This window comes from Moschus berezovskii, chromosome 23 (assembly GCF_049115385.1).
Source record: "Moschus berezovskii isolate FMDL1 chromosome 23, NW_MosBer_1.0, whole genome shotgun sequence".
Classification (NCBI taxonomy): domain Eukaryota; kingdom Metazoa; phylum Chordata; class Mammalia; order Artiodactyla; family Moschidae; genus Moschus; species Moschus berezovskii.
In genome coordinates this window covers 38942688-38958047 of record NC_142482.1, presented here as the reverse complement: position 1 = coordinate 38958047, position 15360 = coordinate 38942688, and the positions used below count along the sequence as shown (strand labels likewise).

Sequence of the window (15360 nt, the reverse complement as noted above, 5' to 3'; positions counted from 1 at the left end):
ATTCCCTGCTGTGGTGCCAGATTATTCAAGAATCATCTGGTCTTGGGGTGCTGATGAGGAAGTTAGGACGAAAGGATGGAGACACACCAAGAAAGGCGGACGCGAAAGAAAAAATAACGAGAGAAAAACACACACCACTGCGTTCACCTGAAGAGCCTTGGCACGATAAAAATATAATTATTTTAGAGAAAAGTCAGAGCAATGGCGAACTGGGGAGGAGCACCTGGCACCGATATAAACGTTGAATGAGTGACAAAAAGAATCAGACAGCGGGGGCTGTTTTCGAAGCAAAAAGAGCAAAGGGGAGGCAGAAGGGGATTGCACAGCACCCTTTGACTCCCTCTCTTGAATAAAAGTGCAACGAGAAGGCATTAGCGGGGCTGAGGTTGGGCTCCCTGAAGGGGTCGCCCTGAGAGGTCCAGGAAGACTTGCGGTGGACGCAGAGGGTCTGGAAGGGCCCTTCTGCAGGGGGCGTGGCCTTAGGCGCATTGATCCCGCCCTTGTTTCGTTTTGCTGCTCCCCATCCACGAGACTGGACGCGGCTTCTGCGCGCGCAGCGCCTCCAGAGTTCGTTGTCACGGTGACGGGCCCTTCGGAGGCTTTCCCCGGGTGAAGAGGCGGGGCGTTGCGATAGTCGCCTTGGTGACCGCAGCTGTTGAAGAAATCCAAGCTGAGGGCCCCTCCCCCGGGACAAGCGGTATCTGAGGGTAAGCAACCGAATTACCAAACAAAGCAGATCGGGCTTTAGGACAGAATGCTGCAATTAGGGGACAATAAATCGGGGTGAACAAGGGGCGGAGCTGTAGATGATTGGGCCAGGCGAAAGCCAGGTTCTGTTAGGGGAGTGGCCGCGACACCGCGGTCTAGAAAGGAACTAGTAAGGGCATCTTTAATCCGAACAGAAATGAAAGGAAAAAATGAATGACTGCGTTCCTGAGGGAGCTGGAAAGGCTTGCTATTTGGATGGATGGATGGAGACCTGGCTATCCCCGACACCTGGACTCCCCACTCTCTGGAGCCTTGCACCCTCGGGGACCTCATTCGTGACAGTGCAGGAAACACATGCCCCTCCCGGGGACACGGAGCAAACCATCAACCCAAATACGCAACTGAGAGCGGGAGTCCAGCCCCTCACACTGGGAGCAGTTAGGGTGGAGTCTGGGCCAATGAGACAGGGTAAGATCAAGGATTCAGCCCAGGAGCCATCCCTTCTTCCCACGTTTCCTGTCCATTTGCTAGCTCTCCTTTTTCCCAGCCACCATCCCCTTTCCCAGTTTGCTCAGCAACTCTGGGATGCCTGGGTGTCCAGACCTCGATTAGTGCCTGCTACAGCAAGAGTCAGAGCCCCAGCAGGAGTGGTGTCTGCATCTCAGCTGAAGAGTGTACAGGGAGCTGGTCCCACCCAGGGGTAGGGGTGTTGGTTCTGAAAACACACCTGCTGTAAGCCTTGTCAGATGGGAATTCATCTAAGAGGGTAGATTGAGACTTTTTGGGTGGCGTGGTCAGGAATTTAAATATTGAACCTCACCTCTCCCCACTCATATTTCAGGTATCCAAGGGCCCTCACAGCATACCTGCTGTTATCTATAGAAAATGCAGGAAGAAAGGGGAGGGGCAGTTCTGGTAGAGGCCGGTCAACAGAATACCTAATGGCCATGGCCAGAAGGAAGGAGTAATTTGTCTCTAGGGTGTGAGAGGTGGGGCCCCCTATTTGCATTTAAGGAGGTTTCCTTGGCTGAACAAAGACTTGGTTTCCAGGGGACTAATGTGACCTAATGGATCTGGAAGGCCGGGTTCAGAATCATGCAGCTGGTCCCACAGCTTCACATTCCACCCTGTTTCTCCCTAGGCCAGGACAGAGGGGAAGGGTGCCAGCATCACCTCTCCAGTGTTGACTAAAGGTGGAGGGTTGTGGAGCTGCTGTCAGTTTCTTCTGACCCCAAATAGGAGACATCGTGTCACCTGACAGGTCTCCGATCACTCCTTCCAGTGGAGGCCAGTGTGTTTCCCTTGTAGGAGCCGCTGAGCTGGATTGCAGGGGAGCTTTGCGCGTTGAGGTTGGAGGAGACACTGAAGTTAGACTGTATCCTGAACCTCACAATATAGTTGCTTCCCTTAAGTCTCTTGTTCAAAATGGTGGGCCCAGGGTGGTAAACCCAGGGGTATTTCATCTGGAAAAGAGGTTTCCAAGGGAAGAAGGTGGCCAGGCAACAGTGATGGGTGGGAGAGGAACTCATTCTGTTCCACAACGTCCAAGGAATGGAAATAGAATGGAAGAAACGGCAACCCACTCTGGTATTCTTGCCTGGAGAACCCCACAGACAGAGGAGCCTGGTGGGCTACAGTCCACGGTGGGGCAAAGAGTCAGACATGATTGAGTGACTAACACTACAGGGAACCAATAGTGTTTCCTGGTTCAAACCCAGAATATTCTAATAGCTGTCCAGTAAGGCGAAGTATGGCTCTGGGAAGACCTGAGTCCTTGGCACCTTGTCCTCAGTCCCTGGCAGGGCCTGTGTTTGTTGAATTGCAAAAAGGGTGTGAGGAGAGAGACTTGACATGGTGAGGAGGCTGTGCACGGTTTGCTGCATACAACATGGGGAACAAGCCATTCCTCACTCCCCATGCAAAGAGCAAGAACTAAGCAAGAAAAACTGGAGTTACTGATGCTGGAACCATGCAGGCTGGACCTAGAAATCGGTAGAATTGCTGTGTAGGTGTAAGTCAGGTGCTAGGAAGTACTTTGTAAACAACAGAGCTCATGAACTATGAGCATTGGAGGCAACCGTGGTCTCCTGGGGTGGTTGTATGTAGGAAGACCTAGGCAGCACCAGGGAGGGTGCACAGTGGTGATGGTACTAGGCATGCCAAGGAAAGGTGAGGGTTGGGGACCCACTGCACAGGGACAACTCAGGTTGGAGGCTGATTGCCTGGGTAACAGCAGAGATGGTGAGGGTTAAATTGACTGCCTGAAGTAGGGTTTCTCAAAGCCCAGTCATTTGGAGCTTCAACTCTTCTCCACTCCCAGCCCTGGCTTCCTGGATAGCTGGGAAGTCACAAAATAAGCCAGCCGGTAGAAAAAATACTTTTATTAATTATTAGGAATAATTCATTCATTTAATGCAGGGTGTGTGTTGAGGAAGGTTAGGTACTGCCGGATGGATGAGGGGAAACGTGCAAGAAGAATGGTGAGAAGGGGGGGGTGGTCCCCCTGCTTGCCAGAAACTATAAACAGCGAAATAAACACAGAGAATCACAAACAGGGTCCTTCCTCCTGTCTCCGTCCATCCGTTCTTCCAGAATGAGTCCCAGTGTGGTCCCTAGAGGTGCCAGGGCATCTGGAAGTTCTGGGCTGGGAGCGGGGTGCAGTGTGTGGCTTCGAAGTTATTCAGATGCTTCTGAGCCTGAGGGGAGAAGGTGGGACAGGTGGGGTGCAGAGCACGGACACCTCCTGAACCAATTACCCACTTTAAAGAAGCTGCTCCTTCCAATGCTTACAGGGCACCCGTCCCCAAGCCCCACCTGTGTCCTGGCCATTCAGGCACCCTCTTCCTGCTTCCCATGCCTTAGCTCACCAGAAACAAAGCCAGCTGCCGTCTTCCGTCTGCACTCATGTCCTCCCCTGCAGAGAGAAGGTGCTCAACATGGGCCATCCATCTGGGTATTCATCCCCTTCCTGGACTCTTCCCAACCCCTTCTGCCCGAGCAGTCCTTACCCACGCTCCAGGGAAATTCAGGCCCGTGTTCTGCCTGGTAGGAGCGGAGGACGGACAGGCACCAGTCCTCCTCCACCTCCCACCGGCTGTAAATCGAGGCTGGTCATGGAGAGAGACGAGTGCCCATCAGCATCCTGGTCTTGCCAGGCCCCCAACCAAAGCCCTCAGCAGATCCCCTCTCACCTTCCTCCAGCTGTGAGGAGGCCTCGAGCCACTGCCTCACCACTCGAAGACCCTCCTCCGCCATCACCCGGGGATACCTATGGAGGAGCACGGGGACAGGAGGTCAGGACCCAGTCCTCCACTCCTCATCCCCGAACCGCCCCCTCTCCCTGCACTGATGTCGGTACAAACACGTATGCGCGTGCACACACACCCTTGTTCTCACCGATGCTGCAGGAGTTTCAGCAGGAGGTCATTGCCTCGGTTAGACATGATGTCCTCAGGAACCCTGTGGGGAGAAGAATGGACACTGGAGGGATTGGAGGTTGGGGAGGAAGGCTCTGGATACCTGGGTTTCTGGTGGGCATTGTTTGGGGTGGGGGGCAACTTCCTGGCTGTCTCTGGGATCCGGGAGGGCAGAAGTCCCCAGGCACTCACGTGGTGGTGATGATCTCATCTCTGGTTCTGCGGATCAGCAGCACAGGGCCCTGGTACCTTCAGAGGACAGCACAGTGGGGAGGGAGACCTCAGAGCAGGGACAGGTGACAACTAACCACCTCACCCCAGCACTGGCTGTATGTTTCTTCAGGTTTTGCTGGGAGATCCCTGCTGTGCCAGGCATCAACCGACTAGCTGCCAGATCATGAGAAAGGCCAGGGTCCCAGGGAAGCTGGGAGGGGTTGGGGGTGGAGGGAGGGTCCCTCAGGGGACACGGGGCAGTGGCTTATGCTTGTACTTTGGTACTAATTTCCACATTTGAACTCCCAGCAGCATTCCTACAGGGGATGAGGCAGGGAAGGGTGTCAGATGCTGGACACGGCCGGCCCTCACCTGCACAGCTGCTCTGCATTGTTTAGATTGAGATGCTGCCTCACAGTCCTGGTCACCAGGCCCCCTAAAGTCAGATAAATGTGAAAGGACAGCAGAGACAAAGCCCCTGCCCCACGCAAAGGTCCCCACTGTCCATGGACCTAGAAAGCGGAGGTTCCCAGACAGGCGAGTCCCCCTGCTTCTCAACAATGCGGTGGCCTACTCCCCACCCACACAGAGGGGAACCATCCCCAGTGAGAACGTCTCCCCGGTCCAGCCCACCTCTTCCCTCAAGGGCAGGCCTGGGAGCTGCACTCACTCCAGCTGTCTGGCATGACTTTCAAGGCCAAGGGCACCAGGTCATCAAAGGAGGCATCCAGGATCACGGCACTAATGTCCGGGTAGGACATGGCTGCCCACGTAGCTGTACCAGGAAAGGAAAGAAAGGGTGAGGACCAAGGGGCTCCTGCCCATCCCCACCCCTACCCTCATCCCCCTGACCCTACAGGCCCACCCCATTCTCCCTACTAAGTTAGCCCCGGGTCTCGCCATAACCCCTCGCTTCACTCGCCAGGGCACTGTCCAAAGAGAACAACGAAGCTCTCTGAAGACAACACCAGAGGAAACGTTTACTCCTTGGTCTCCCCACCCCAGGACCCAGGTTCTACTTTTAATCATCGGGCACAGGGGTGGAAGAAAATGTGAAGTGTACTCAAATACGATAGCTTCTTCCAGACCCACTCAGAGAGCCCACCTATTCTCTCCTCCACCCCACTCCTGGGGGGACACAGAGATGGCCTGAGTGTGCCTACAGTAGCAGGGTAGGAAGGAGGTGGGTACCAGTGAAGCCGCCGATGGACCAGGCATAGAGGATGATATCCTGGGGCTGAAAGCCCAGGCGGTGGATGGCAAACTGGACCACCACATCCATGGCGTTGGCCTCATTTTGTGGGAACGGCACCCCCTGCAAGAAGAAGGGCAAAGGGTCAGCACAAAAGACCACCTGCCCACCACCCCCACCCTCCCAGCATGGACCCTTCCTGTAGCTACATTGCAATAGGCAGCGAAGGTGGAACTGCAGCTCTGAATAGACAATTCAGAGAGCTATTGTCTTACTTAATGGAATAGACTCCTGTCAGTGGCATTAAAAATAAATAAATAATAGGGCCGTGAGAGGCGCTGTTCTCTTCAGAAACCAGTCATTTACAACAAGATCCACTATCTCCCCTCCTGCCAAACCCCCAACGTAAGAGGAGGAGGCTTGCAGCTCCCCGCCCTTGGCACCCAGGTCACAGGTGAGTGGGAGGTCCTATAGAAATACAGACCCCTTTCCCTGACTCCAGTGACTGACCACAGGGAGACAGACTATAATTCAGGAGATTTCAGAGAAGGTCTCACCGTGCTTCCAGCAAAGCCTGGATGATTCCAGCCCAGGACTGAATATCCAGCTGTAACACAGAGGGAGGAAGGGCTGGGACCTCATGGCCTATGACCTCTGGCCACTCTCTGCTCCTAACTCTGGGGGAAGGAGCAGGACACTGGAACTCTTAACACCCAACTCAGAGGCAAATAACTCCAAGCCTTCCCAGAATGGGAAGATGACAAAAAGGTTCTGATGCAGCAGAAGGGAGAGAGATGTGACTGAAGTGTGGGAACAGAACCAAGAGTATAATAGGCTAAGGGACACAGCCCAAGGGGAGGGATGAGGGTTAGCAAAGCAAATGGGGAGTAGGCTTTTCCCAAAAGGCAAGGGTCTCAAACCTCACTCAGAGAAGATGGTTAGGCCCTGGGAGGTTCTATCCATGGGGGGAGGTGGGGACATTCCATCCCAAGGGGCAGAGATAAGAGGGCTGAGCCACAGGCCTACCTTCCAGAGGTGTGGAGACGCAGCCCACCTCATAGAAGCCTGCGTTCCCCTCACAGCAGATCACCTAGAAAGGGAACAGGAAGAAGCCCAGCTGGGACTGAAAATCCCAGGGAGGACAGCCTTTGGGGGCCCTGCGTGTGGTAAGCACTAAGAGGAAACTATTACGATGATATCTTTTTGGTCCCTGCAAGTCAACTCCTTCATCCATTTCCCTCTTACACAGATTTCCTACACCAAGAGGTTGGCAGGGAGGAGGTGGAAGCTGGGATGATCCCCACTAGGCTTCCTTAGGGCTGCGGCAGACCCCACCACTTCCACTGCCCTTCCCACGCTCTACCTTTGGGCTCCCTGTGCCCGCTCACCAGCTTCTGTCCCTGGGGCTCAGCTGTCCCTCGTCGGTCCACAAACATGGTGTCAATTTCATTGCCATCACAGGCCAGCAGCTTTGCCCGGCGCCCATGACACTGAGTGGAGGGGATGCATTGGCCAAGTTGGAAGGGCAGGGGGCCACATGCATGGGTGGGGGAAGAAGGGCTGTGGGGGTGGGTGGTTCATGGGTAAGGGGGCCTTACCTCTTCCACCAGTCGGGCCTGGCCCTGCAGCAGCACAGGCATGAGGGCCTTCTGGAGCAGGTACACAGAGCCTGGATACAGCATCCGGCGCCCCAGGGTATGTGCTACCAGGTAGCTGTGGGGAGCACGGGGTTAATGAACCTCAAACTCAGGGGAGTCCAGGGACCATCCCAGCCCGAGCACTCACATGCTGTCGTCTGCTTCACCTCTGACCCTCACAGTTTCGTTTTTCCTTTTCTAGGACTTAATGAACCAATATATGTACCAATTTTTCAAACATCTTTTGTTTGGTTTTTGGCTTTTGGCTGTGCCATGTGGCTTGTGGGATCATCTTTCCCCGACTAGAGACTGAACCCATGTCCGCAGCAGAGAAAGTATGGAGTCCTAACCACTGGACTGGCAGAGAACTCCCTTCTCTAACTATTTTTACTGCAACCTTTTAAAGATACTTTATATCGTGGTCTAGGACACACATATGCATATATTAATCTTGAAAGTTTTATGAGACAATACTTTGTATATACGACAAGTAAAAGCAAAGTAATTAACAATTATGATTCTGTTAATGTATTTATTAAAAGTCCCCAAATAAATAATACTGTTCATTACGATATGCCTGGTTATCTGCCATGTAGTAGGGGCCAAGAGTCTAGCACAGGGTACTCTGGGCTTAATATTTCTTGAACAAATGCACTAACTTAGATACATCAGATGTGGCAGGTGCCACTCCTTAAAAAGATAGTTAACCATGTCCAGTCAATCCCAAAGGAGGATCTGTCCCCAGAAAACACTACAAACGTGTCCAGCATCCCCCCTCAACATCTCAAACTTGGCTCATCCCTCTGATCAATCAGCATGCGGTCCAAAAACCCACCATCAAGTCCACCCCCTTCCTTGGTATCTTCCAACCTGCCTCCTAGACCCCAGCAACAGGAAACTCCCACAGTGGGCTGGCCACTGGAAGATCCGAGTGGTCACTGTGGTTACTTGGGCTTTACCTCGTGCTCTCAGGCATCTAGGCAAGGAGGAAGCCCTTCAGAGTATGTTAAATCTCACCAACTCTATGAGGCAGGCTGTTCACAGATGCAGAGGCTGACTGCCTCACAGTGGAAAAACCAAGCAGCAGTGGGGCCAGGCTAGGGCCACAGCCAACAAAAGACCCTGCGGCAGCCAAGGCCGTGCGTCCCCCCCCACCCACAACCTCATCCTTCCCCCTCAGTCTCGCTGAGAGAGCTGTTGTGTCAGACACAACTGTGTTAATATCCCAGCTCTTCAGACACCACCTGGGAGGCTGTGGAGCTCTCTGAACCTCTTGTTTTTCACACACACACAATGCGATAGCCATGGCACCAGGCCTAATAAATGACGGTCATCCTCCAGTGGAGCACCCTGTCCTGGAGCCCGCACCCCATTTTCCCTCCACCTCAGCTCGCCTCTCCTCCCTGCCTTCCTACCTGGTGATCTGACAAGGCAGCTTCTTGACTCGGTTGAGGAAGGTGTCGGCCGTCCCCCGGTGCAGGGGCTCTGGGCGGAGCAGGGCCACACCCCGGCGGGAAGGGCCCCCCCGGGACTCCTTCCTGAGGAATGGAAAGATGCAGGGGAGCATGGGGTGAGGAGCAGCAAGCTGGACGTCTGAGGCCCGTAGGATGGTGGGGTCTAGGAATGAGGAGACGGTGCTGGAAGGCAGGCACTGGACCCCAGGAGGGGCTGGAGGTGGGGGACAGGTCAGAGCAGGGAGGCAGCGGAAGAACTGGGGCCTCACCGGCTGCTGGGTTCTTCCCAGTGGAAGTCGACTGGCCAGCTCCTGAAGTCGAAGTTGTAGTTGGCGAGCTGTCTCTGTGGTGGGCAGAAAGATATGGGGGATGGTAAGGGGAGTTGGAGTGGGGCGGCCCACCTACCCACCCTGGACATTCCCAACACCCAGAGGACTGGCCCCCAAACACCATGGGGGGGCACACACAGGTCAGCACCCTCTGGTTCACAGATGGAAAGTTCTGCAAAATCAGGAACAAGAGGATGCCCTATTAAGGTATTAAGACTGGCCTGTCTGCCCTCCTCCAGAAGAGGAGCCGAAGACTTCACTTTTCTAAAATCTAAGGCTGACTCACCCCCAGCAGGGGTGGCTGGTGCTAGAGAGAAGGCAGGGGGACTGTTGGCTGGCCATTGCTCCCTTTCCCACCTGGGTCCTTCACACGATGCTGACTTAAAGGATGGAAACATCTGTCCCAAGACTGGATGAGAAGGAAGGAGGGAAGTCGTACACACAGGAGCCCCTCTGCACCCGGGCCACCATCTGAACCGAGCTCCCTCTGACTGTTCCATCCTCCTGGCCACCTCCCTTCCCTCAGCTCCTGCAGCCACGGGTCACCCCGACCCTCTGTGCCTCCATTCACTCCACCAATCAGTCCATGTGCTTTTTGAGGGCAGCAGGAGCCGTGTTGTATTCCTTCCACTCTGCTGTACTTCCTCCCCCGCCCCCAGAGCTCCCAGCACTCTATTTTGAGAATAGTTTTTTTATTTTCTGTCAAGAACCGTTTTTGTTTTTGACATTTTCAAAAATAACTGGACTGAGAGAGAGCAATAGAAACATTCTACAAAAATGTAAATGGTGAAAACAAAATGCAGGGAAGCAAATTTCAGGCAAGCTCTGTTCAGGCCTGGACCCAAACACAGGCTGAGTCACTTCCTTGTTCGGTGACTCTGCCTGGGTCTTGTAACCTCTCTTTGCCTCTGTTTCCTCAGACATATAAAGAAGGGTAATAATGCCACCCCACGCTGTGGTTGTGAGGATGAGAAAGGGTGTATGCAAAATGTATGGTGGAGCATCCTTACAAAGCTCCATAAGTGGTGGTGTGAAGCAACCAGTAATCTGACAATGGTGGTCAGAGCTGTTTGACCCACAGACCTCTTTGTAACAGGAAAGAGCTTTATAGGGCCCTGAAGCCCCTTCTCAAAGATAATCACATGCCAGCACTGGCTGGGCTGGCACAACTCCAAGGACACTCTGCCCTAGCCTTTCTCCCTCCCGGCACCATGGTGTGCTCTTGAGCACAAGGATGGACATACCTGTCTGTCTTGTCCCATCCCTGAACAATACTAGTACAGTGTTCAGTGCACACAAAAAATAAACAAACATTTGGGAGAACGAGCTGTTGTGATAGAGAGGAAACCCCCTTCGAGGAAACGACATGGAATGTTTCCACCTCTAGACATTTCTGCAGATGGGGGGTAAAGGATTGCGCTAGTGGAATATTCCATCAGAAGTGGGGAGGGAAATATCCTCAGGCAGACAGTTTACTTGTGGAGGGGAGACGGGGTCCAGCCATGTGCAAGCAGACGCCCAGCGTGGCGGGTGGGGAAACACATCTGCCTGCTTGCGCCACGCCGCCCGGTGCTGGGTAGACTGCGGAGCCTCTCACCTTGTTTTCTGCGGAGTGGTTCCTATGTGTTGCCTCTAAAATAGTGATGAACTGCCGGTACTGGGGGTTGGTCCAGCGGCCAATGCCTGGTGGAGAGAGGATAGGAAACCATATTAGGAAAACTGGGAAGCAAGATGGGAGGGTTTCAGGAAGAGAATCAGAGATGGGCAAAGAGGAGAGGAGAAGAACAGAGGGCCCTGGATCTGGGCAAACAGCCGACCTGAGCCGACTCCCTTCCTCCATATTCCGGCCACTGGCATTCTTCCCCTCCCTAACTTCTCCAGTTGGTTTCTTCCTAGACTATGGGCCTTCCACCCTTCAGGAAGTTCATTCTTCCCAGCCTTAAAACACTTGTCACTCGCCCTCAGGCTTTACCCTTGCTAACACTGGGTTTTTCTCCTTGACCCTCTACCCTTCTCCAATGCTACCTTTCTGTCTCCTTCCTGCAAATTCTAACTCCGTGCATCTGGCTTCACAGTTCGTATCCCATAATTACTTACTCACTACATTCGAGTCTCCTCTCTGTCTTCATTCTCTTTTAACTGTGCCTCTCAGCACTCTTCCTGTCTGTCCAAACTCCTTTCTCCTGTTTCCCGGGTCCATCTCTGCCGCCTTTCAATTCCTGGGCTTCTCTTCCCCTGCCTCCCTTCCGCTCCCCTCCCTGAATCGAAGGCCATTCTCAACACTGAGCTCTTTTTTCTCTTTGCTCAGCCCCTCATTGATCGTATCTGCTCTCCCTTCACTGCTGGGGAGTCTCAACTGACTTCTCTGCCTCTCCTGACCCAACACGTGTCAGACATGGGACACACAGGGGAGAGACAGCAGGAAACCAGACACACAGGTCCTGGGGCTCAGAGAGGTGGCATGTTGGTTGGGAGAGGGGTAGGGCTGGAGAGAGACAATAAATGAGTAAACAAGAAAAATTAAGAGAGGGATAAAGGCTATAAAGAAAAGAAAAGCAGAAGGAACTAGAATGCTATGTATTATCAAGGGAAGCGCCCCCAAACAATACTGAGAATGAAGACAGCTGAAGAATAATTTGGAGGGAATGATGTCATTTGTGCTAAAAATGTAAACTGCACCCCTCCAAATGCTATATAGTGTTTATACTTGTCATTTTGCACAGATTCTGAGATGCAGATTATTTTTTTCACTTTTGAAAACTCTGCAATCTGCATTTACAATTCATAGCAGTTTAGATGTGATGGAATGAGGTCGGTATTTTGTCAAAGTATAAAAATATAAACCAGGAAAAAGAAAAACCCACACCAGATGACAATGGTTACTTCTGGGACTGGGGAAGATTCCAACAGGAACGCCAACTCTGTAATGCTTTACAACTGGGTTGGCCAAAAAATTCGTTCAGGCTTACAGAAAAACCTGAATGAACTTTTTGGCCAATCCTGTATTTTATGGACAAAAGGTATTTGAAGCAATAAGCGCAAAAACCAAGCATTTTAGTTCTGATATTTTGTTTTTTGGACTTCTCTGTACTTAGTTTCTCCCTCCAGTGGAAAAAAAAAATGAAAATTAAGACGAAACTGAGGAGTGGGAGCAACATTTAGATGGGCGGGCCTCTCTGGGGAGGGAGCTCAGCCCTGTGGAAATCAGGAGGCAGAACGGGTAGAGGGTCCTCACCCCAGACTGGACCCAAAGGCAGCCACCCAGCTTCTGACCCCACCACTCCCTTCTTAGGCATCCCCCTCACCCGGTTTTCATCATGTGTAGCTGCCAGAGAGCAATGGTTTGGCTTATCTCTTTTCATTTTTTTAATTGTGAGATAATAATGTATTTACATAAAGCATACATTCAATTTAAAGCACAAACATTCCTGGGCTGATCACTGGGGTCAAGAAAGCGAACAAAGCCACCTCTCACCAGGGGTCCTCCCCAGCCTGTCTCTCCCCTTCCCAGGTAATCTCACTCTCCCGACTTTTGACTTTTAAGACAATCATACCTGTGTTTCTCTTCAGTGTTGTGCCACTTATTTATGCATCCCTTGGAACTTTATGTAAATGGAAACATAGTGTATAAATTATTTGGTGGTCACCATTACATCTGTGAGATTCATCTGTGTAGCCGAGTGTAACCAGTTTGTTCAGTGCCTTGTTCTCTGGTGTTCTGTGGTAGGACTCGACCTTCTAATATATTTATCCATCCTGCTATGTGGGGTCATGGAGTCCAGTTTAGGATTATTACAAACATACATGGATATGTATGGAACTGTTGGAAGGTATATGCAGCTTTTCTAGATAATAGCAAAACTTTTTGCTAAGTATTTGTTCATACTTATGACTCAAGCCCTTTAACGAAAAGATCATGTCTTGACCACTGATTACTTCCCCTTAGGGCCTAGCACCAAATGGTATTTGCAGAAGGTATTTAATGAATTTTTACCCAACGGATGGACAGATCCAAACCAGGCTCCCTCTCCACCTACCTCGGAGGCAGGCCACTCCCGCCAGCAGCAGAAGCAGTGTCCCAGCATAGTGAGAAAATGGCACCACTTTGGACAAACTCAAGTAACCTGGGAGGGGAGAAGGATTATGTGAAAAGCTTTTCCCACTGCCCCCCAGCCGCTCTTCCAAGTTCAGTCCCAACCTCCCCACCACACCCTCTTTGGGGGACAGCAGGCCCTCAGAGGGAGAAGATGCCTGATGGAAGAGGGAAGCCAAGCCATCCTCATCACAGGTCCCCTTTCCTCATTGGGGGATCGGCTCAGCTGCCAACAATCTGCCCATTTCCTGTCCCACCACCTTTGAAATCACACTGACCTTTCCTGTACAAGTAGAAGAAGGCGAAGGGAGAGGAGTAGTAAGAGATGGACCAGAAGACTGAAGCCTGCAGCAGAGAGACAGGGACAAGCAATCAATACACACACACACACAGGTCTGCCATTACCAGGTCTAGGCTCTGAGCAAAGTGAATAACCTGAGGGCTATCACATCAAGTACCTATTCTGTGCATGACACACAGTAGGTGCTCAACTATTTGCTGAAAGATAGTGTGTCAGAGAGTTAACAGAGGCTGGAAAACTAGGCACGGCTTCTATTCTCTTCCTCTCATCTTCTCTGGACATAATCTCACCACACGTAAAGACCAGTCTCTTTCCATTCAAGGAAATCAAGCCTTTTCAATCAGCCCTGCTCAGGACAGTCCCTGGCCCGGTCCCTAAGAGATGCACAAATGTCACCAAAGGAACCTTGCCAGAGAGAACAGCTGTCTCTGCAGCCAAAGAGGTTAGTTGCCAGGGAGGACAGGTCACGGGGGACTGCAGGACTCAGCACCTGCGGATGGTCCCGAAAGTAAACATGGTTTCCCCACGGTTCAGGCTGCCCCAGAGAAAGCTGTGCATAGGCCAAAGGGGAGTATCAAGTATGCACGCTGGAGAGCTGTCTGTGTGTATGTGTGTTGGAGATGTCTGCTGCAGAGCCCAGAGCATCCCCCACCCCCAGGGGCACTGCCTTCTCCCAGGATGGGAAGGAGAAGGTTCAAGAGGGCACTTGGGTCTGAAAAGATGCAGTAGTCCCAGATGCCAGGGCAGACATACCAGTGCCAGGATGCTGTCGGCATGTTTCTCGAGGGCACGGGGCTGATAGTACGTATCCTGCCAAAACAGATGGCTGAATTAAGGACCCTGCTCCTGAACAAGGCCTCCATCATCCCTTTTGGAAGGCCTGATGTGTGTTCTCCAACACTCTAGTCCTAGCCCCCAATGTCATCTCTCCTGGGACGTCTCTGTTTCCCCTCTTCCCTACCCTGACTCATAACCTGATCTCTCACTCCAGATCCTGAGAACAAACACAGGGGGCTGGACTTGGAAGCAAAAGTGAAAGCAGCTTTGGCCGACTTTTGCTCCTTTTCCACAACCGAGCTTCAAATGGGTTGTGGGCGGATGGGGATCGGGGTTGAGGGAAAGAAAAGCATCAGAAGAGCAGATTCATTAAGGAAGAGAATGTGGCTGGGGGTGGGCAGTTTGTAGAGTACAATGAACATAATTTGAGACTACCGATAAAAAGGAAGAGCTCGTTTAAGGGCACTGCCTACCACCTCACCGGCTTTCTTGAACACAATGATCCTGAGGTCTCTAAGGTAGACTAGGGGTGGGGTGGGGGAGACCGGATATATGACATGTTGCAGAAGTCATTTTGAAATTCAAGGCCAGGGGAGATAAACCGAACCGGGTGAGGCACGGGGTACGAGGAAATTGAGTTTGATGGCAAAATCATCCAGTTCCGGAATCCGTGCGGGGTCTCTTCCAGGACTTAAAGAGTCACTTGGGAACGGCATGAACCACGAAGGGCAGGGTGAGGGGTCGCGAAAAGAAAAAGCTAGGGGTGGCAGTCGGAATGAGAAAGCACTGACAAACAGCAGTAAAGCAGGCGGTCAGTCCACAGGCGTGACTTTAACCCAGGAAGCACAAAGAGCACAGACCTGGCGGAAAACTGGCTTGACAAGCAGTCTCCCCCTATTTCCAATAATGGGTGCTTCTCGGGAGCAAAGGCCGCAAAGGGGTTTGGGCCGTACTATGTTTTTAACCAGGGGAGAATCGACTCACCCAGGAGCTGGAGTGGGGGTTAGTGACTGAAGTTGGAGTCCCAGGGACGCTGGACGGGGCCCTTTCAGAGTCCCTTTCCCGGTAGATTTTGTAGAGCCGGGGGCCTAGGACGCAGCTCAGCAGCTTCGCCATGGCCCCGGCCCGGGCCGCTGCTCTTCAGCAGCAGGTCCCCCTGTCGGCCCCGCCCTCCCAGGGCCGCTAAGGTGTTGCGTGCCCTTGACGTCAGCACGTACCGGCTCCGCCTCGCGCCGAGTTG

The 15360-nt window shown here is 52.5% G+C and overlaps 1 protein-coding gene across 1 annotated transcript; it reads right to left on the bottom strand.

The window, feature by feature from the left end:
• Positions 1–3074: 3074 nt before the first annotated feature.
• Positions 3075–15301, bottom strand: ABHD16A (abhydrolase domain containing 16A, phospholipase). Its single transcript, XM_055406764.2, has 20 exons — positions 15105–15301; positions 14097–14153; positions 13321–13387; positions 12987–13073; positions 10547–10632; positions 8890–8963; positions 8582–8704; positions 7128–7242; positions 6918–7019; positions 6556–6619; positions 6087–6136; positions 5529–5652; positions 5008–5112; positions 4710–4773; positions 4317–4373; positions 4105–4167; positions 3900–3976; positions 3717–3815; positions 3576–3622; positions 3075–3404 (listed from the first exon to the last, which is right to left on the bottom strand). Exons 1-20 carry the CDS (start codon positions 15234–15236, stop codon positions 3321–3323), a joined length of 1677 nt encoding a protein of 558 aa, XP_055262739.2. The 5' UTR covers positions 15237–15301; the 3' UTR covers positions 3075–3320.
• Positions 15302–15360: the final 59 nt, after the last annotated feature.